General features: G+C 44.3%; 2 protein-coding genes across 11 annotated transcripts in view; both read right to left on the bottom strand.

Moving 5' to 3' along the window:
• The window catches only part of LOC308303579 (calcium/calmodulin-dependent protein kinase type II subunit gamma-like), a 102,907-nt gene extending 83,250 nt beyond the window's left edge, over window positions 1-19,657 (bottom strand). For all 8 annotated transcript variants that reach the window (XM_080747987.1, XM_080747980.1, XM_080747983.1 and 5 more), the window contains exons 1-2: window positions 19,339-19,657; window positions 11,154-11,248 (exon numbers count right to left, since the gene is read on the bottom strand). In XM_080747987.1, coding sequence (XP_080604113.1) covers window positions 11,154-11,248; window positions 19,339-19,406 — 163 coding nt within the window. In that variant the 5' untranslated portion in view covers window positions 19,407-19,657. The remainder of the gene's footprint in view (window positions 1-11,153; window positions 11,249-19,338) is intronic.
• Window positions 1-22,597, bottom strand: part of eef2k (eukaryotic elongation factor 2 kinase) — a 369,092-nt gene that overhangs the window by 220,364 nt on the left and 126,131 nt on the right. The window lies entirely within an intron of this gene.

The raw sequence follows: 22,597 nt of genomic DNA, 5'->3' as shown, positions 1-22,597 counted from the left end.
ACGACATCATTCAGAGGTATGGGGGGAGGGAGAAGGTACCGTCATTAATTCGGCTGTTCGGTGCCACCAAGATTGTGTGACTCCCCGAACCAAACGTAAATAAATTAGTCTCTAAAAGTGGAGTCTTTTAATCGGCCCTAAAGGTGGTCAAGGTGTCGACACCGAGACAAAGATCCCCTGCTCTTCTTCGCTAAGGGAGCCCAGGCGTCCTCCCTGCCCTGCCTCGCCTGTCAAGTCTGTCTCTCTCCCTGCCAGGTATAGATTTCCCTAATCTGAGAGAGAGAACGAGAGAGAGAGAATGAGAGAGAGAGAGAGAGAGAGAGACATCAACCACCTTCTAATTACACTAGTGACGCAGGAGGAGAGAGCGAGCACCAGCAGCAAGAGACAGACAGCGAGAGAGAGAGAGAGAGAGAGAGAGAGAGAGAGAGAGAGAGAGAGAGAGAGAGAGAGAGTGCGAGACAGACAGACAGAGAGAGCGAGAGAAAGAGAGCGAGACAGACAGACAGACAGATCGAGAGGGAGAGAGAGAGAGAGAGGGAGGATTACATCGAATGTCCATTTGCTAGAAGAGGATCACAGCTCCCCTGTGTGTGTGTGTGTGTGTGTGCGTGCGAGCGGCGTGCGCTTGTGCGTGTGTCCGTCTACCATGGTGCAGTGTCACTGCAGCACTCACTAATTCATTCAATCTCCTTATTTGTTGGTGTGTGCGTGTTTGTGTGTGTGTGTGTGTGTGTGTGTGTGTGTAAGTAGAGGATGGGAAAGAGAGAGAGCTAGCTGGCGGGTAATTACTGGCACTTCCTGCTGTTCTCTAATTGGCCATCTGCTTTGCCAGGGGGCGGGCCTACAGCCTTGTCTTACATCAGCGTGGGGGGGGGGGTACATGGAATAATGGAATACTAGCATGCGTGCAATCCGTGCATGCACGCATCATTCATCACACACACACACACACACACACAAGTGGTGCCCAGACTTGGAGACATTGTTTGTTGTTCGTCAACATTTTATGATTTTCAAATCTGCTTAAAACGTAAAACACATCAAACTTCAAGGCGTGAATGTAGCATCATTAAATGCCTTTAAAGGAGTAGTTCACCCCCAAAATGACTTTTTTTTCCTATTGATAACTCATGCCATGGAGAGTAGAGTTCAATAATATTTTTTGGTTTTTGTCACATTCCTAAGACAAAAAATTGATTCGAGTAAATTTACCCCCATTGATTCCGGATGGGGACCCGTTTCGAAACGGGCCCCCATCCGGAACGAATGGGGGTAAATTTATTGTTATCACATTTTTGTCTTAGGAATGCGACAAAAAACTAAAAATATTATTGAACTCTAGTCTCCATGGCATGAGTAATCAATAGAAAAAAAAGTCATTTTGGGGGTGAACTACTCCTTTAATCAGCCACCTCTTTAATCAGACTGGGTGAGAAGTAGTGAAGGGACGATAAGCGATATTATCGTGTATCGTGATAAAAAACAATCACGATAATCATATCGTGGAAAGAGTAGGTCGGGAGTGGCTTATTGTCGGTATCAGCCGGTAACACGCGGGAGTCTGTCCCCGTTACAATGCGCTAGACCCCTGGGAGATGGACTGCTGAGGTGGAGCGCCACACCTACCATCAGCTCCCAGTACTTGCCGCATGACTTGCCAAGCCGTGCTACTCATACGCTGAGTTGGCGGTGCCCGGAATCGAACCCATGACCTTGCGGTACAAAGGCAAGAGCTCTACCGACTGAGCTACCCGGGCACAGAAGAGGATCTCGTGGAGATCTAATTTATCGTGATAACGTCCTCCGTCATGCACTGGGATGAATTCACCTATTATTTGCCGAGCTGCATATCCAGTACCACTTAAACCTTCTATAATTGGTAAAAGGTACTTATAATATACATAATTGATACAGTCTCTCAGTCTCTCAAATGTCTTTGCCAAAAAATAGTCGATCTACAAGCTCACAACGCGTCGCAATGTTTGGTCCCAGGATAATGGATTTTGATTATCGCGATAATATCGTAAATCACGATTTATTTTGTCACAATAATCGTGATATGAAGTTTTCATATCGTCCCATCCCTAGTGAGAAGTGTGTGTGCGTGTGTCTGTGTGTGTCTGTGTCTGTGTGTGCATGTGCATGTGCGTGTGCTTGTGCTGGCTAGGGCTTTCACGAATAGTGATTTTTAGTATTTGAATTATTCGACCTCAAGGTATTCGAATAGTCGAATATTCGACAGGACTGGCTAAACTGGCAAATATTAAGTAAGCAAGAGGCGGACATTGTGAAAATAGCCGATCTACATGCTCACAACTGTGAGCATGTAGATCTGCTATTTTCACAATATTTATCTACGGAACAGAGTGCTTGTCAGGGTGGGGATCCCCCGTTCATATATGTTTATTTTGGGGGTCACAGCCTGAAAAGGTTTGAGAACACCTGGTATAGAGCATTAACAAAGAGAAAACAATAAAAATAAGCGAATATTCGACTCCGGTGAACAGCGTTGAATAGTGACTTTGATATTCGAATATTCGAATATTTGGTGAATGCCCTAGTGCATGCGTGCATGTGTGATGTGCTTGCAACCAGTCAAGCCTTCCCGCATGGATACCAACCACTAGAGTCCCTAAATCTGTGGAGAACAATTTGGCAAAAGAATAGCCAATCAACAAGCTCACACAAAGCATTGCAAACGTGAGTACAAGGGGGGAGTAGAGGAGCTTAATATAGAGCCCTGGGGGACTCCGGTCAACCAAGTACATACAGGGGCTTAAGGCTAAGGGGCTAGCCCTTAGCTAACCACCTACATCCCCCTCTCTGTCTCCCTGGCTCTCCCCTCAGATTACTGTGGTGTTTACTGGAGCTTTGGGAGACTTACCCACCAGGCCATGCAGCGTGAGCTCACATTGGCCCCCCCTGTCACATAAAAAAAAGAAAACACACACCCAAATCCTAGCGGGCGGGCACACTGCCCGCTCACGCAGCGAGCCGCCTTGGATGGGTGACCGTGCAGTAAGTGTTGCATGGACGTGGTTTGTGTAGTACAAGTGATACTCAAACTCCGGCCCGCGGGCCGGAAGTACAATTTTGACTGGCCCACCACCTTAACTCATTCGTAGTTTACGGCCGTAAAGCCCGTTAATTTCTCTATGTCTTTCACTGCCGGCTTCTCCAAGTCCTACCTGTTAACGTGGGCGCTCGTCCAGTTCCCATCGTGCGTGATCGGACACTGCTCGTGTGTTCGCGTATTCCATCAGCTTCTCAAATCCGTTGAAACTTTTTCAATTGATCAATAAATTCTCCATCTGTAAGCCGCGGAGTTCAGACAGTAAGCTGGGCCAAAATAGAGGACGGACTTCCGCTTCCGGTTCAGGGACTCCAATGTTAAAGTTGTCCGCTCAATAATGTGTCTGTGTAGAAACCGATCACGGAGCATTAGTTCCGGCCTATTTTAGTTGCGCTTCGATAAAAAAATGTTTTTTAATTAATTTTTATTACATTTACGGGTTCTACGGGCATGGCAGAGAAGGGGTACAAAGGGGTATTTTGATGGCAGAGTTTGTGTTAATGTCCTCGAAGTCACGCATCCAACAAGCTTTAAACTGAGCAGATTGGACCTCCCGTTCCAGAGATAATGCCCAAAATATCTTAAAAGCGGCCACTGAAATTGCCGATTTTTAAGCCATAAAATAATGCACATTGCATTTGTCTTACGTTATGTGGAAATAAAGCAAATAAAAGAGAGAAGTTATCAAGTAATGTCATTTTATCAACTGGCCCGCGGCCCCTTGACATTTTTGTAATGTTTTCTCTCAAAAGGAAACTAACCAACATACAGCTTAAGTGTATAGAGGGTATTATGCACATTTCTAAAGTGACAATTTAAGGACTTTTTAATACAGCTAAAATGACAAATTAAACATTGGCCAAATTGTCAAATATTAGAGGCAGAAATTGTGAAAATAGCAGATCTATATGCTCACAACACCTCGCAATGCGAGGCTATTTTCACAATAGAACCATGTTATACAAAGCGTACTCTTAGTACTCATCAGAGTGGCGGGGTCCCCAGTTCAAATATGATTATTTTGGGGGCCGTGGCCTGAAAAGGTTGAGAACCACTGGTGTAGTACACTAAACAGTGTTCATTTATCTCAAGAGCTCAGCACAGGGGTGTCACAAGGGGCGGAGAAAGTGGGACTGAGTTACTAGGGCCCAAGGTGGTGGAGGGGCCTGGAATTATTTTATATACTTTAGCTATTGAAAAATAGCAGATATACAAGCTCACAGCGCTGCACCGAGTGCCACGCTGCGAGATGGTAGATCTGCTATTTTTGAGAAGTCGTGAAAATGTGTGCAGATCTCTGAATATATGTATTTTTTAAGCGAACATTTCTAAATAAAGTTTTGCCTCTGGGGGGGTTCCCTGGAACTAAATATTTTGAGATGGGGGTCTGTGGCCAAATACATATCATTTTGGGGGTCCTTCACTTGAAAAAGTCTGAGCACCACCGACATAGAAACATAGGTTTAGGCTTGCACACATTATCACGATTTTTCAAAAATAGCAGATCTACAAGCTCGCAGTGCGGCACTCGGTGCCGCGCTGTGAGCTTGTATATCTGCTATTTTTCAATAGTTAAAGCACAAAATATGAAGAACATTCATGGGGGTACTGCAGTGAATCCTTTTACCCAGGGCCCAGAATTTGCTGCGACACCCCCGGCTCAGCCGACTGGAAGTGGTCAAGTGTACGATGACACTGGAATACTACAGTACATGGACATGTAGACTAATCCTGCCTCAGTGTTCACAATAGGCTGGTTGTGACAGACCATAGGCTTAGGGTGCCAGGAATAGAGCGGGGGACCTACTGTAGCTAGATGCCCTGAACCCTTAATGACTCAGAAGTGGGCACAAATATAAATAAATACATAAATTAACCGCGCACAGGTTTCACGGTGAGTGCGTATTGAGCGGCCCGGCCTGCTGTGGTATAGTTCCTCCTCCCTCGAATCAAAATGCTCTAGTTTTCCATCTCTGTCTGTCTGTCTGTCTGTCTGTCTGTCTGTCTGTCTGTCTGTCTGTCTGTCTGTCTGTCTGTCTGTCTGTCTGTCTGTCTGTCTGTCTGTCTGTCTGTCTGTCTGTCTGTCTGTCTGTCTGTCTGTCTGTCCAGCAGTGTGAGGTGTCACTGCCGCGTGATTATGGATCCCACTGGGAAAGATGGATAAACATGCCCCGGACTAATTTTTGAAGCTTGTGATTGGCTGAACCGGATGTAGGGAGCGCTCCGTTGTAGTCACTTGGACCGCGGCAGAGGTGCACCCAAACCTAAACCTATCCTTAACCCTAACACTAACCCTAACTCTAACCTTAACCTCAGTAAAACTAACTCTGGTGAATGCTAACCTGGTGAAATGCTAACCTGCCGACGCTGGTGAAAACGAGCGCTATATACCGTTTCCATCCATCTTCTCCAGTGGGATCCATAATCAGGCGTCACAGCCTTAAAGGGGAATTTCACCCCTGGAAGAATTTGCAATCACTCAATGGTAGTAGTATGTGTAGTAGATAACAGTAGGAAGATTTGAAATTTGCACCCGGATGGCCAGAAAAATAAGTCATGTAGTCATGAAATGAAATTAGGAAGTGCTAAGATGATGCAAAATGCATCATTAGAGCATGCTGAAATACTAAAATATATAAAAAAAAAAAAACCCCAGATCACTCAGGATTGTGTTGATTGTGTCCCAGACATCAATAAAATAAGATCTGGTTGTCCCAGAGGTGAAATGGCCCTTTAATGGTCCACGCCACACTGATAAAAACCAGTATGCGCGCACAGGTCGGCACCAAATGAACCCCAGCGCCCATTAGTGCTGGGCGATTAATCGAAAAATGGATCGCGATCTCGATTCAGACTCCTATGCGATCTCATTTCTTATAAGATCGCATTACGGCGATTCTATGACATCATGACACTGTGGCAGATAAATAAAAATGTTTGGACAACAGTCCGCACACTACCTTTGAGCAACAGTCGCGTCTCCCCTTCTCTCTCCCCCCCTCTCTATCACCACGGCGCACACACGCACGCACGCATGCACGCACGCACTCAGTCAAAGTGCTTTCTCCATGGCTGTCTCCCCTCTCTCCCCACCATACACAACACACACACGCAGTTAGAGATCATTCCAGCGTTCTTTCCCAAAAGAACGTTGCAACTAGTATTTAACTGATCCCAGTGCATGACGGAGGACGATATCACAATAAACTAGAAATACTGTATGGGCTCACATGTAACACCATGTATGGGTATAAAGGATCTACCAACTGGTAGCCCTGCCTTACTGTCGAGGAGAACTTGACTGATAGATGTCTTACATCATTTTGAGGAGACTCTTGATAGATAAATAATGAAGATAACATACGTGTGCTCGCTTTCAGCGAGAACACAACAACAATTAAATCTCCACGATACGATTATCGTGTTTTTTATCACGATAAAAAGATAATATGGCTTATCGTCCCATCCCTAGTGTGAGGTGTCTCTGCCTGCCTGGGCGCTCGCTGCTCACTGCAAAAACCAATACTGTTCTAAAACTCCCCCTCTCTCTCTGCTGGCCTGCTTCCTTCTCCCCTGGCAAACACGTGCACTGCACACACAACACAGTGAACACACACCTACATATATACCCACGCTTGAACCAGGCCAGTTGGAGTAAGACACACACACAAACAGGCACACGCACACGCACACACACGCTGAGCTCTGTGAAGAGCCAAAAAGATTTCTGCTGAGCTCTTACTTTTCTCTCCCTCTCTCCCTCTCTCTCTCCCTCTCCCTCTCTCTCTCTCTCTCTCGCTGGGATATTAATACCAGGAGCTGCCCTGGGTGGACAGTGGATGTGTTCGGTGGAGGCTAGAACAATGACAGTATTACAACATGCACGGATGCCGCACAATACAAGACATGCAGCATTACCGTTAGTCCCTGACACACACTGTGCTCTGCCCAAAATGGCAGAGCACAACCACACACACACACACACACACACACACACACACACACACACACACACTCACGCACACACAGTCACACACACACAAAGCCGACACGCCACACACATAACACAAAGTGCCAACAACAGGCACACCGAGCAGACAACAACAGGGCACAAACAGGGAGGGAGGCGCCTATGGAATCCTTGGGGTCTTAGAGGTCCTGATGAGATACATTTAGTATAAGTGGATTACCCTCAATACTGGCCAATCCCCCTCTCCACAAGAGACAGACAGAGAGAGAGAGAGAGAGAGAGAGAGAGAGAGAGAGAGAGAGAGAGAGAGGGGAAGACAACTGGCACTGACGAAAACCTACGCCGTGTGAGAAATGTGACCAAGCGTTTCCAAACGAGTCTGTGGCCTTAAGCTAGATGCAGAATAGACCAACGTTTTGAGTGAAAAATGTTAACTCAAATCTTTACTTCTGGGAGTCCCTGGAACAAAATATTTTGTGCTGGGGGTCCGTGGCCAAATACATATAATTTTGGGGGTCCTTGACATGACATAGTTTGAGAACCACTGACAGCAACATATTATTTTCTTCAGAAAACTGTTTTGTTCCGGGGACCCCCAGAAGCAAAGATTTGAGTTAAAGATTTTCACTCAAAATGTTGGTCTATTCTGCATCTAGCTTAAGGCCACAGACTCGTTGGGAAACGCACAGTCGTGTGAGAAACAGAGAGAGAGAGAACGTGAGGGGGGCGACTGAGAAGGGGCGGGCGAGCTGCGAGAAGAGAGGTCTAGGAGAATAGGGGGCAGATGCGTGGTAGAGCAGTGGTTCTCAACCTTTTCAGGCCAGGGACCCTCAAAATAATCATATTTTAACTGGGGACCCCCCACCCTGACGAGCACTAAGAGTTGAAGAATTGCATTTTGTGTAACACGGTTCTATTTTGAAAATAGCCGATCTACATGCTCACAACGCCTCGCCTAATTCCCTGGATCGCCGTGTGGATCGTCTATTTTCACAATGTCTGCCTCTAATATTTGACAATGTTTGTAATTTGTCTTAAAAAGTCCTTAAATTGTCACTATAGAAATGTGCAGACACCCTCATTACACTTGAACTGTATGTTGGTTTGTTTACCGTTGAGTGAGAAAACAATGTTTCACATTAAGCTAATCTTCTGGGAACCCCCAAAAATCATTTGGGGATCCCCCCTTGGGGGTCCCGACCCACTGGTTGAGAACCACTGTGGTAGAGAGAGGAACATCATGGAGGGGATGGAAGGTAGCAGAGGAAAAAGCCCTCAGTTCTTTTTATTTATTTTTTATTAGGGATGCATTCCGACACACACTGACCCCACAATGACCCTGCTCTAGGGCTGTCACGATATGACATTTTACATGACGATTAATTGTCACTCAAATAATTGGTGATTAACGATTTAATTGTGTTTTTGTCGTTGATGATTACAGTATTTTCTGGACTATAAGGCGCACCTGACTATAAGGCGCACTGTCAATGAATGGTCTATTTTCAAACTGTTTTCATATAAGGCGCACCTGACTATAAGGCGCACATAATAGACGCTACCGTTGCGTTATGCATCCAACAGATGGAGCTGTGCTAAAGGGAATGTCAATGTCAATGAATGATCCATATATAAGGCGCACTGGACTATAAGGCGCACTGTAGTTTTTTGAGAAAATAAAAGGCTTTTAAGTGCGCCTTATAGTCCGGAAAATACGGTACATTTCTGTTTGGCTTTTAGGCTTTGAAGTTGTACGTGGCAGATATGACACATAACCTAAATATACAAAGAAATGACTGACATATTTGACAACGTACTACTTAAAAAATAACTTTGATAGTGGAAATAGCCGATCTACAAGCTTGTAGATCTGCTATTTCCACTATTTTGGACTTTTTTTTAAAATATATGAACATTTTTCAACATGGAAACGATTATGACGATTATGAAAAATAATCACGATTACCAGTATGTCAAATAATTGCGATTAGACGATTATGTAATAATTGTGACAGCCCTACCTGCACACATCTCTAGAATGTTTTCTGCATCTTGTCTCCCTGCCCTGACTCTCCAAAGATTTGACCCTGGCGCCGTCAACCCGGCCGGTGCCCCCCCCCTCCCTCCTCCTACTAAAATATTTGTATCAGTTCCTTGTACGGGCTGGGAGGAGGAGGAGGTGGGAGGCTGTACTGGTGCAGTGTAATGACACCACAGAGGAAGAACGCTGGCCTGTTCAGTGCCATGTTTATGAGTGAAAGTCATCACATGGGCAAGAGGCTCACAGAGAAGAATATTCCCCTACTGACGTGATGATGATGATGATCGGGGGCTTGGTGTTCTTGTGGGACCCACGGCTAGGGCTCTCACGATTATGACATTTTACGTGACGATTGCCACTCAAATAATTGCGATTAATGATTTAATTGTGTTTTTGTCGTTGACAATTAGATTTCTCTTTGGCTTTTAGGCTTTGAAGTTGCACATGGCAGATATGACACATAACCTAAATATACAAAGAAATTATTGACATATTTGACAATTTTATACTTAAAAAAGAACATTGATAGTGACAAGCTCACGATGCGACACGTTGAGCTTGTAGATCTGCTATTTCCACTACTTTTTGAAAGTGTAACTATGTTAACATTTCTCGACATGGAAACGATTATGACGATTATGCAAAATAATTGCGATTACCTCAAATAATTGCGATTAGACGATTATGTAATAATTGTGACAGCTGCAGTAGATTAGAGTTTATCATGATTGATTATGTGTGACTTTATAGAGTAGATCATGTATTCATTGATTATATTAATATCTAGGTCTGTATGATGATACTAATACTTGATAGTTAGGAGTCGAGAGGTCTTTAGTAGGCCTCAATACTATTGTTCTGGTAAAGCCTATCTTGTTATGGTACAGATCGTTCCAGAGGCCTTGAAGCCACACAGTATAATTCTAGTGTCGGACCATTCTACTTTACCACTGCCCAGAGTGTTAAAGTGTACTTCTGTCCATGATATCATGCAGTGATGTTACTAGGTTTTCAATGTAATGGGTCCCGGGACCCACAGGTGGTCATTCAAATGGGTCCCAGAAAGGTTCTCAATACAATGTTTTCGAGCACTGTGAGCTTGTAGATCGGCTATTTTCAAAATGTTTGCCTATTTCTTATATTTATTTTACAATTTGGCTAATGTTTGAACTTAGAACTACTAAAACTACTAAAACATGTGCCCCTAATGAATTTGGGCGCGCAAAATGGCGTCGGACATCGTCGGTGGAATCAATTGACGTTTCTATCGCCTGTTTAAGACTTTCTAGGTGGATTTTATTTGTGTTAACGTAGGGTAAAGTAGGATGCTTTCACCCATGAACAATGGTGGTGTCTGTGGAATTTTAAAATGTTTTTCTTTTACCGCGACCCGGTAAATTATTTTAACATGGACTCCAATGGAGGCGCATCCCCGGGACCCCAGGACCATGACATGAATGAGTCCCTGGGCGACTTGAATGAGTTTTTGATGCGGGATGCGCACGTAATGACATCACTGATCATGTTATATAAACTTAACCACCACCACCTGATATAATTGTCTTGTCTCCTCATTTTCTCATGATTTATTGATTGATCTTGACCACACAGCCCTACTTTTGGGACCCAAGGCTCTCCTGTTCAAATGCATGCATTCCAATACACAAACTAAACTAGACTCTGTCGAGGTGCCAACTTGCTCCTTGTGCACTCGTGGCCAAGTATGGCCTACTTGTGCACCAGCAGAGCGTGCAAGTACTGTTGTCTGTATGTGGGTGGGCAACCTTGTTATTTATATATATCAGGTCGCACTTGTTGTTGGTCACGTCACCAAGAATGCTGGTCCCTCATTGGCTGTTGATGGTGACGTCACCTGGAATGCTGGTCCGTGATTGGCTACGGGCCTAAACAGACACCCGACAGGGACGCAGATAAACGCCAGTACTTGCACGCTCCGCTGGCGCAAGTAACAAAACATATGAGTAGGAGTGGGATCTTTGTGTGTGTGTGTGTGTGTGTGTGTGTGTGTGTGTGTGTGTGTGTGTGTGTGTGTGTGTGTGTGTTACCTCTGGCGGACAGCTTCTTCGTGTTGATTATTTTCGCAGCATACTCCTGTCCCGAGGACTTCTTAACACATCGGCGCACCACTGAAAAAGCTCCCCTAAACAAGGAAAAGAGACAACAAAACCAAAATAAATCAGTTCTTCTTCTTCTCTGGCAGCCAACTTTCACACATGACAGTCAATGTCGTTATGCACGTCGTTATACTGTCAGAGATAAGGAGAAACCTTGACATTTTAAAGTTCGAGAACTACTGATTTAGACCAAAATGCAGGTTTAATGGTGGATTCTGCAATGAATCTCTGTATTAACAATTCAAGACGATTTTTTCATATTGGCTCCCTCATTGTATCACAATATATACGATATCTGAAAAGGCATATCGTGGAGATATTGTATCGTCTCAACGATAATTATCACCATATCGCCCACAAGTCGGGGGCCTTAGGGAGATAGAACGGTAATTTCGTGCTAATCAGTCTAAAAGCGCCACATTTTGCACAGATGTAGCCCAGGGCATGCTCTAATGATTTAGCTAAGGCGCCCGAGTCGGCGACCTTCGGGGTCGCCACAGCAGCCAAATCAAGTTGGGCTCCCATCGACTTTCTATATAGGAGGAAAATACCCAGATTCTTTTCTTTTTTTCTGGGTATTAAAGTAGGATGTGAGGGGTCTAACTAGGGGTTTGTCATGATGCTGAATCCATTGCAAGCATTTATTTTGCATAAAAAACATTCCTTGGGCTACAAATGGCCCCAGAAAACGATGGTTTAGTGGTTTTGTGGGCACAGTTTTGTGGGCGTTTTCTGGGGCCTCCGACTACACCCTACGTTGAATACAATAACACGGTGGCCGCTGCTGTGCCAGGGTCCTGTTATCTCTTCCACAGACAAGTTAACTGTTGCCATGGTTACCAGCTAAACAGGTGCCGCGGTAGCGGCTGGTGAGCGAAAACACTACATATCCCATCATGCAACTCGGCCGCCAGCAATAGTTTCGCGACCAAATGTACACAAACTTGACGTCCATTTTAAAATCGTCAATATTACACAACATGCACACGCACGTGGCTTCCGGGGCTCTTCAAAATAAAGCGTAAGTGAATGGCGCCGCTCTACAGCACTAGAATGACCAAAACAATGGCAGCCCGTGTGTTAACGAGTGCATCACTGCGGAGATGGAAACGTAAACGGAGTAATGATATTCAGTTGTGTGTCTGGACAGTTTCATACATGCACATAGAAAGAAAGGTCAGCACAGACATTAGTCAGCAGCAGCGGGGCAGAAGATTATTCAACTATTCGGTCAGACACTTAAAAGCAGCGAGTGAGTTAGGGATATCGTGATAAAAAACATTCATGATAATCATATCGTGGAGATTTAATTCATCGTGATATTGTCATGCACTGGAATCAATTTATATTTTATTTGCCAAGCTGCATATCCAGTACCACTTAAACCCTCTATAATTGGTAAATACCTGCGTAGGCTACTTAATACAGTTTTTTTTTCACTCTCTATCAAATGTCTTCGCCAAAAAATAGCCGATCTACAAGCTCACAGTGAGCCTGTAGATCGGCTATTTTTTGGCAAATGTTCTGCACAGGATAATGGATTTTGATTATCGCGATATCGTAAATCACAATTTCTTTTGTCACAATAATCGTGATATGAAATGTTCATATCGTCCCATCCCTTGAGTGAGTGCCCTGGTGGTGGCTGAACCGACTGGCATGCTGGAAAAGTTCACAGGTTCAATTCCTGCTGCAACAATGTGTCCTGGAGACACTAAATTCCTAATTGGTTGTGCATTGGGTAAGAGTGTCACACACGTCATGCTAGTAAGGTACAGTATATAGCAGGGGTCTAAAACAGGGGACCCCTAAATCTTTGTGATAGGATCATTCTTTTAAATTAACAACTTGAACCCTCACATCCCTATTCTGAGAACGACAAAAATAGCAGATCTATAGCAGATATATCTAATAACAGCTCTCAGAGAGCTTGTAGATCAGCTATTTTCGGCAAATAGGTTTGGTGTAGAAGAAAAAAAGAGCAGACCAAGTACAGAGTGAAAGGTCATGTTAACTAAAAACATGAACAACATACGTAGACGGATGACTGTGCTGTCAAACAAGTCTATGAATATATCTCTATCGATGAAAATCTGCATCACACATTTATACAATATGTAAAGAGGGTCCCCGCTTCGTCTCTCTCTCAGCTAAGGGGTCCTTGGCCTGAAAACGTTGAAGACCCCATGTTATATAGCATGCCTCCAGAGTTGTACTGGACTGGTGAATTCATCTTTGGGGTGAGCTATTTTAAAACCTACACTACAGCTAGGAGTTAGCAAGTCAGACAATAGACCAGGGTTCCGCAATTAGTTTTCCCCAAGGGCCAAATTATGTCTAGGATACCAAGCCGAGGGCCACAACATTGCAGGGGGCGACGGTGCCGTCCCCGCTACTCCAGCGTCCCCGCTACTCCAGCGACAGTTCAGATATCGTCATTGTCGGGTGAAATTCTTGTATGTCCAAAACCGTCCGTTTTGCATTTATCATTTTAAAAATGATTTAAACTAGTGAAAACAGCCGATCTACAAGCACACAACGCCTCGCGTGATTTTAGATCTGCTGTTTTCACTACTTTTGTGTGAAGGCCTTGTTTGATGAAGCAGAGCTTTACTTTGCGAAAGAACGTACACATTGTGAGATACGGGTTTTCCACCCAACAACGACAACATACTAGTGTTGTTGCTGCTCTTATACCACCATTATTACTGGGGTTGGTGGGGGCCAGACAGTAGCCCCCCGCGGGCCACAAATGGCCCGCGGGCCGCCTATTGGGGAACCCTGCAATAGACTATTGATAATGCAACCAGGCTCATTCCTATGTCAAATCATCCTGGTGACACTACAGCTTTTGTGAACGTTGGGGTGTGAACTTTGCAACGGATCGGATGCATTGTGCGTTTACTTTGTGCGCTCCTTCTCGAAAAGATTCGGGACGGCATGGTAGTAACCCGTGACATGATCAATACAACACTGCATGCCTCAGATGTAAGGCCTAGTAGTTTTCAATTGTTTTAGTAAAGTAATGCTTATGTTATGAATGTAATATCGACTGCAATCACACAGCAGGTTCAATATAGTTAGTACCTCTAGTGCAGTGATTCGCAAAGTGGGTGCCGTGGCACCCAAGGGTGCCATGATGCCAGTCCAGGGGTGCTGCATAATCATTAGAAAGTACTTGGAATTCATTAACCCATTTAGGCCTAGAATTATTGAATGCTCTAACCAGTGAAAAATAGCAGATATACAAGCTCACAGCGCGGCACCGAGTGCCGCGCTGCGAGCTTGTAGATCTGCTATTTTTGAAAAAGTCGTAAAAATGTGTGCAAATCTTTGAATATATGTATTTTCAAAGCGAACGTTTGTAACTCAAATGTTGCTTCTGGGTGGTCCCTAGAACTAAATATGTTGAATGGGGGTCCGTGGCTATATAAATATCATTTTGGGGGTCCTTCACATGAAAAGGTTTGAGAACCACTGACATAGTAGTCTCTCAAGAACAGACTAACTGAGCTCCATTTAAGTGAAAAGGACCTTTTCTTTGACAATGGCTGGCCAGATTGCTGACATAGAAACATAGGTTTTTCAAAAAACATACGTTTTTCAAAAAAACGCGCTGTGAGCTTGTATGTCTGATAGTTTTCACTGGTTAAAGCATTCAATAGTTCTAGGCCTATCACGACTACATCATTCAATATCACTTCACTAGGCTTAATAAAACAGAGCTGATTTGCACTGTACTTCATGAGTTCTTTTTGTCCATCTACGGGCAACTCTCTTCACCAAAATTAGCAGATCTACCAGCTCACTCACAATGCTTCAAGTTGTGACACGTTGTGAGCTTGTAGATCAGATTTTTTTACAATTTAGGCAGTTGGCAGACGCTCTTAATCGAGAGCAACTTACGATAATACATATTTTTGGTGAACCTTCCCCCCAGAATAGCGATGCTGGGGTTCAAGTAGTTAAACGTCAAGTATAAAGTTACTTATTTTCAGTCAGTTCTGATGGAAACTGACATATTTTCTCCGAGACATATCCTACCATATCTTAGGTGGAAAGATGTGCATTTTTTACGGTGCGTAATATGATTTAAGATTCAAAAGATTAACAGTGTAATTCAGGGGTGCAATGGAGGAAAAGGTTATTTAGAGGGGTGCCCTGAGTCCATTAGGGGTGGGCAATATAATCGATATTGGCAATACGTCACAATAGTTTATTTGCCAATACTGTATTGATACTTCATGCTGCAGTATCGCGATACTTTGAGGGAAATAAAATATGTTCCCATGCATAGAAGCCAATTAATGGTAGAAGTCCGGTCCTGACACTCCGCTGCCTCTAGATGTCGCTGTACTATAGTAACTACTTCCCCTTCCCACGGTTCAGTGAGTGAGGTCTCTCGAGAAAATGGCTGCGAACGACGAAAACAACATTAGAGCAGCGTCTTCAGCTTTTAAAGCTGATATATCGCAATAGTATCGCAATAGTATCGTATCGTAAAGATTCTCAATTTATCGTGATACTATTGCATCGAGACCCATGTATCGTGATACGTATTGCATCGCGAGATTCTTGCCAATATCCACCGCTAGAGTCAATAGAGTTTGAAATCCCCTGCACTATTACCTACTAGTACAGCACAGTCAGCCCTTGCCTTCATGTGTAAGATATGTAGGCCTGCAACTTTCAAGACTGCATTCTTCCACTCCACCCCCCCAGCAGCGCTCTGCACTTACTGTCAATTATTTAAAAGAAAGTGACAGGTGACAGAAATATGCTGCTTGCTTAAGAAAAAAGAGAGAGAGAGAGAGAGAGTCATATGAGGGGAAACGCAACACAGAATCAAGATGGAAATGGTTGCAGGAAGAACATGTGGCGGGTTCAGTTCAGTGAGTGTTGGTCAGGTTCAGTGGATGTGAAAACACTATAGCAGGGGTCTTCAACAGGGGGTCCTCAGAGTTACTATAGGGGGTCCTCCAAATCTTCCAATCCTTTGTATATCAACAACTCAAGCCCTGGTGTCCATATTCTGAGAACTGTAGCCAAAAAATAGCAGATCTGGTGTTGAGGTTTGGTGTTGAGGGGAAAAAGAGCAGACTAAGTACAGAGTAAAAGGTCAAGTTTATTAGGTAATGACGGCTCAAGTGGTTAAATACAGTATCTGAAAACTCAAATTGACATGAATCCAAAATACACTGATGATTGTGCTGTCAAACAACAAAACTATAAGGAATCTATGAACAGGTTGTGTGGGGGTCCCTGGCTTCATCTCTCTCTCAACTAAGGGGTCCCCGGCCTGAAAACGTTGAAGACCCCTACACTGCTATAGCCCTGCCCATGCTCCTCCACCATGGTTATACTGGCTCGGGGGGGGGGGGGAAGCGGAGTGGGGGGTGGGAGTGGACGTGACAGTTGTTACGCAGCTACAACCATGGAAACCAGGTGTGCTGTGCAACCACGGAACAATCACCAGCATTGATTACTGTCAATCACGGTGGGCGCACACGCACACACGCACACACACACACACACACACACACACACACACACACAGGATGGTGGGTGTGTGGGAGAGGGGAGGCGATAGTAGCAGGAGAAGTAAGGAGAAGTGGGGACTGGGGAGGTTGGGGGATGATGATGATGGGGGGGGAAAGCCTGCCTGCATGCATGCTGTCGCTTTGGTCAAAACGAGAGGAATACAAGACAGACAGACTATTGGCCAATTAGAAAAAGAGAGCGAGCACACGAGAGAGGGATATGATGGCCCCGTTTTATCAGTCATCAAAAAAAAAGAGGAAAAGAATCTCACCACAGCAATACCTATTACACCACAAAACGTTGCCTCCCTCCCAATAACAATAATAATACTAATGGAGAAGATAATGCAGCGGTGCAGCCAGCGTGCGTGCATAACGCCACTCTACGCGGACGATGACAACGTATTTATTGATAACTGGTGGTGGTGGTGGTGGTGACGACAAGGCCAGCTGCAGTGTGTGCTGCTAGGGGGCGGGTGGAGGGGTGTAGAGAGAGAGAGAGAGAGAGAGAGAGAGAGAGAGGAGGAGAAGGAGGGGGTGGTTATTATACTGCAAGCAAACAAAACAGAAAAAAAGGAGAAAGCGATGATAATAAATGCACGGCACGGTCCTGATCCTTATCGATACAATAGATCTTAGGTAGAGGCTAACGTTACTCTCTCAACACCGTCACACCAAATCATCTGCAGCTGCCTGGCAGAGAGAGAGGGAGAGAGAAATGGTCGGCCTAGCACAGACCTTAAAGCCTCTAGTAGTCTCTCTCTCTCTCTCTCTCTAAACCTGCATACACACATGCACACACTCACAGAGGGTTGTGTCACACACACGCATGCATGCATGAGGACAGTGCAGCTTATACACTGACAGGCGATACGCGCGTCGCTAGCTTTTATTACAGGACGGCTATTACGTTGTAATAAAATACAAACATCTATGTAATAAAGAAGTTGATTTAATCCTCTCCTCTTAGCTAAGATGGGAGATCACTGTCTTAAAAGGGGGAGGGAGGGGGAGGTTTCGGCATTGCACTGCTGCTGGCTGGCTGGCAATGCTGCGAAATGCACACATATTATACATAACACAGCATTTTATCTATCGTTATATAACTAAATAAAACAATATTAATACGAGTTTCGTGAGCGACGTCTGGTTTCCTCGTTTTCCTTTTTATCTTTTTGCTTTTAGCATATTCAGTCTAAACCAACAGGCCCTGCAAATGCAGAAGTCAGTGTGTTTCTGATTCTGACGGGCAACGATAAAAAGATAACGAAGTGTTCTCCTCTGGGTGGGGGTGTGTGTGAGTGGGTGGAGGTGGTGTATTTGGTATGACAGCTACGTCTTGGTAGTGGTGGTGGTCGTATAGCAGCAGTACCACCACTAGACCAGTAGACCAGAGGGGCTAAAAACATGAGGGGAGGAGGGCACGGAAATGTCACAGAGGAGGGATAGCTTTTATTATAGCTCTGAGAAGAACACATTAAGCCCTATCTATACCTGACAAATTACAACCAAAAACACACCAAAAAAACAACCTATAGGTTGGGTTTTTTGTGTGTTTTTTGTTGTAATTTGTCTTCTTTATCAAACCCCACAACAAGCCGGTGGCAGTTGGACATCAACGCAGGGCGTTAACACTACAGCCCAGTCAACATAGGAGGCTATCCAACCCTCACCACCAATGTTAGCTTAATACCCACCACACCAACACACACACACACACACACACACACACACACACACACACACACACACACACACACACACACACACACACGAGAAGGAGGAGATATATATTAGCTTATTTTAGCCAGTTAGCTTCTTAGCTGCTTTACCAATGCATATCAACGGGGTTTATTTTAGCCCCGAGGAGCTAGGCTATCATAGGCTAGCAACAGCTATATTAGCAGCCCACACAGCCAAGCAATATAAGCTTTATTCCCCCCAGACAGAGAGAGAGAGAGCAATTATTCGTTTTATTTATTTATTTTTTACTGCTGGGGGGAAAAGAATTATGCAAAAGACAAGAAGCCCACAAAGACATAAACGACTAGGTTTATATTGAAAATAATAACAAGAGCCATTACACAAGCAGACGTGTTGTGTGTTAGCTTGTAAAGGTCTATATAGGTGCTCTCTTTCTTCATCCTATTTGTTGTAACAATTTTTTTACGAAATGGTTACTAAAACGCACCAAGAAAAACGTCCAATAATATGTCTAATTATTTTAGTGTTTTTGTTTGTAATTCCGTCGACGAATCTTTATTACAAATAACAAAAAAGCTCGCCAAATATAATACAGTATGAAAGCGACACACTCCCCTTTTGCTTGAATTTGTGCCCATTATTGCTTCTTAATTTTTTTTACTGCTTAATTTACAAATTACAACAAAATCACTAAATAAATAAAACCTATAGGGTTTTATTTTGCGTGTATTTATGTTTTAATCTGTCGACAAATGTACACATTACAACAAAAAACCCACACCGACCAAATATGCATAGCATAAAGCGACGCACTCCCCTTATTGAATATGTCCCTATTATTAAATATCTTCTATATTTGAACAGTAGCTTACTTTCCCAGTTCCTCGTAGAGCTGGTATTCGTCGGTGAACCTGGTGGAGGTGACGATCGTGGTAGCCATGGCTGTTGTTGGTGGTGGTGACAGTGGAAGGAGCCGTAGTCTCTGTGCGATCAGAGCCCAGGGCAGGCGGGGGTAGATCGGATAGAGGAGGAGAAGGAGGTGGGTGGGTGCAGGGTGCCTGGGTGGGTGGTGGAGGTAAACGGCCACTGGCTCTCTCTCTCTCTCGATCCGACCAGGGGGGATCCAGGCAGGGGGAAGAGGAGAGGGTGGAGGAGGGTAAAAAGAAAGAAGGAGAGCCTGGCTAGTGGCTGTTTTTTGGTGGTGGTTGGAGATAGAGAAGCAACAACACCACTACACCGACACTGACAGACTGACTGGACTGGAGCACCTTTCTCTCTCTCTCTCTCTCTCTCTCTCTCTCTCTCTCTCTCTCTCTCTCTCTCTGACAGCACAGCAGCAGCAGCAAGCGAGGCTGAGATGTTGGCAGTGGCGTCAGTTCAGAAAAAGCTAAGGTATGGCAACATGACTGGTGTCTCCAGTCATGTTGCCATACCTTAGCAACAGGCACGATGAAAAGTACATTTTATTATTTCCCCCTGTAGTCAAGGTATGGCAGCTACCATAGCTTGCCATACCCAATTGACGCCTCTGAATGGAGGGAGGAGTCAACTCTAGATCCCATGGCCAAGAGGGATGGATCATGGCCCACACACGGTGCTATGATTGGTTGAAGTTGGGTTGTCAGGACAACTGGACAAGGGAGGGGGCGGGACAGGGGGGTATGAAAATGAAAAAGACATTACAATATTTACATAAATTCAGATTATCAATACTTTAGTTTGGCCACTTCCAACCTGGTGTCCCTGTTATATTTTGGGGTCTAACAAGCTGCCACAATGAGGTGGTTGTATATTCACAATATTTTGTATTGTATTTTTGAGCGGTGCTAACCGCTCCTACAGTATGTCTGACTTTGTGATAGAGCAGACCTTGGCATTGTGCGGCCCTGGGGCCGTATGCGGCCCTTTGGTTCACTCTGACCGGCCCTTGTAGGGTTAATGGCAAATTACAAAATGTACACATTTTCTAATTTTAACGACTAACGACGATTTATTTTATTTTAACGTTTTTATTCACATACATATTGACGCAATGCGTACATCAGCAAATGTGTGATCATTGGTCTCAATAACAAGCGGTGGTCAGACTGGTCACACGACCTGCCTTACCTTACCCATCAAAAATGGCTAAAGTGGCTAAAAAAAGAAAAGTCAATGCCAAAAAATGCAACAAAGAAGATGTATGGTGTGTGTCTTGTTTGATACCATGCGAACTTCGTACAACAAGTGCAATTTAGCCCACTTGAAGTTCGGGTGGCCCTCATCTATACTATAATTTTGCGAATGTCTGAGTGAGTGTCTGTCTGTCTGTCTGAAACAGCGTTTCTCCTCAGTGGCTGGAGCAATTGATCTGAAATCGCATCACCATTAGCATATGAACACACCTAACATAACTGTGAAGCCCGTTTGTCACTTTCACAAATCATATACTGTATATTAGCATTTTTATGGTGCATCTACTATCTATTCTGCATCTAGCATGAGGCACATCTATTCTGCATCTAGCATGAGGCAACATGTTTAACCAGCTCTCTCTGTGTGTGTGTGTGTGTGTGTGTGTGTGTGTGTGTGTGTGTGTGTGTGTGTGTGTGTGTGTGTGTGTGTGTGCAGGCAGGCGGGTGTGTGCGCAGGCGGGTGGGCGGGTGGGCGGGCGGGCGGGGGGGGGGGGGGGGGGGTTAGCCATTAAACGAAACGGGTATTTCTTACATTGATGCTCCTACATATTATCATGCAAGCACCAGTTAAAGTTACTTTCCATCCCTCATATACTGTATGCACAGTGCACATACCATAACCCACACACTGCACATCATTTTGGAGCTCATATCTTTGAACGGGTAAGGGCTAGTCTACTTAACACCGCCAATCCATATATGGAGATCCCTGATGTTATCAGTTTATGCCCATATTACTGGTATGCCCATATAATATGGAGATATCTGTACTGTATCTGTCAGTCAGTCCTTGTCTTGTATATGCCCTTATATGGAGTTCCCTGATGTCATCGGTATGCCCATATGGGCATGCCCCCTTTTGTGCCCATATATGGAGCTGAGTGATTTGTTTGCGCTTGATGCTAAAGAGATTGAAGACACATGGTTAGACAACACACTCCATATTTGGATTGGGATGGGATTTGGAACTCCTTATATGGTCATGGCTGAGTCATGGTGTCTTGAGATAAAGTATTCAATCAATCAATCAAACAAACAAACAATCAATCTGTCACCAGAATATTGGTATTGGTATTGGTATTGCTCTCAGCAACCTGTCCTGCACACTTCAAAGGGTCCAGAGAATCTGCCTGCATGACACCTGTAATATAAAAGCCAAGAGCCAGAGGCTCAATTCTCTTGTTGTTGTTTTTTTTTTTTTTCTTCAAAAAATAAAATAAAATAAAGTAATAAAAAAAAAGCTGTCTGTGAGCACATTGTCGTTGATAGTTATTGCCTAGAATATGATAGGAATAAGACGTTTCGCAAACAGCTACTGTAGGTCTCACAGTAGGCCAGCGCTGTCATTTCTGTCCACGGAGTAAACATATTACAGATTTGTTGTCTCCTCAAAATACTTTATTAATTCATCAAATTATTACATATTAGTGCGGATATATTTTTAGATAAAATTGCTGTAATCCTCAGCTGTTTCGGGTTATGGGATCTAGACTAGCTATACCACTGGAGACCATGGGCTGGAGGAGGCTGGAGTGTTGTGTGTGTGCTCGCGCGCGTGTGTATGTGTGTGTGTGTGTGTGTGTGTGTGTGTGTGTGTGTGTGTGTGTGTGTGTGTGTGTGTGTGTGTGTGTGTGTGTGTGTGTGAGAGAGAGAGAGAGAGAGAGAGAGAGAGAGAGAGAGAGAGAATGGGATGATGCTCGCGAGAACTGTGTTATACCTATACCCGATGTCTAAATAAATGCAGTGAGAATGTGTGAGGTGGTGGTGCAGAGTTTTCGTTGGCTTATAGACATATAATTCCTTGGTTCGGATAGTTATTTACACCTGGGTCGGGGTCAGGAGCACATTGGAGCAGATGGTGAAGCACTGGCCCCCCATTTAAACCAGATGATTTAACTTAATGTGCAACATTGTTTTCCCTCACTCAACAGTAAACAAACCAGCATAAAGTTTAAGT

The sequence above is a fragment of the Nannobrachium achirus genome, assembly GCF_963921795.1.
Source record: "Nannobrachium achirus genome assembly, chromosome: 18".
NCBI classification, from domain to species: domain Eukaryota; kingdom Metazoa; phylum Chordata; class Actinopteri; order Myctophiformes; family Myctophidae; genus Nannobrachium; species Nannobrachium achirus.
This window is presented reverse-complemented; position numbering and strand designations above follow the sequence as displayed.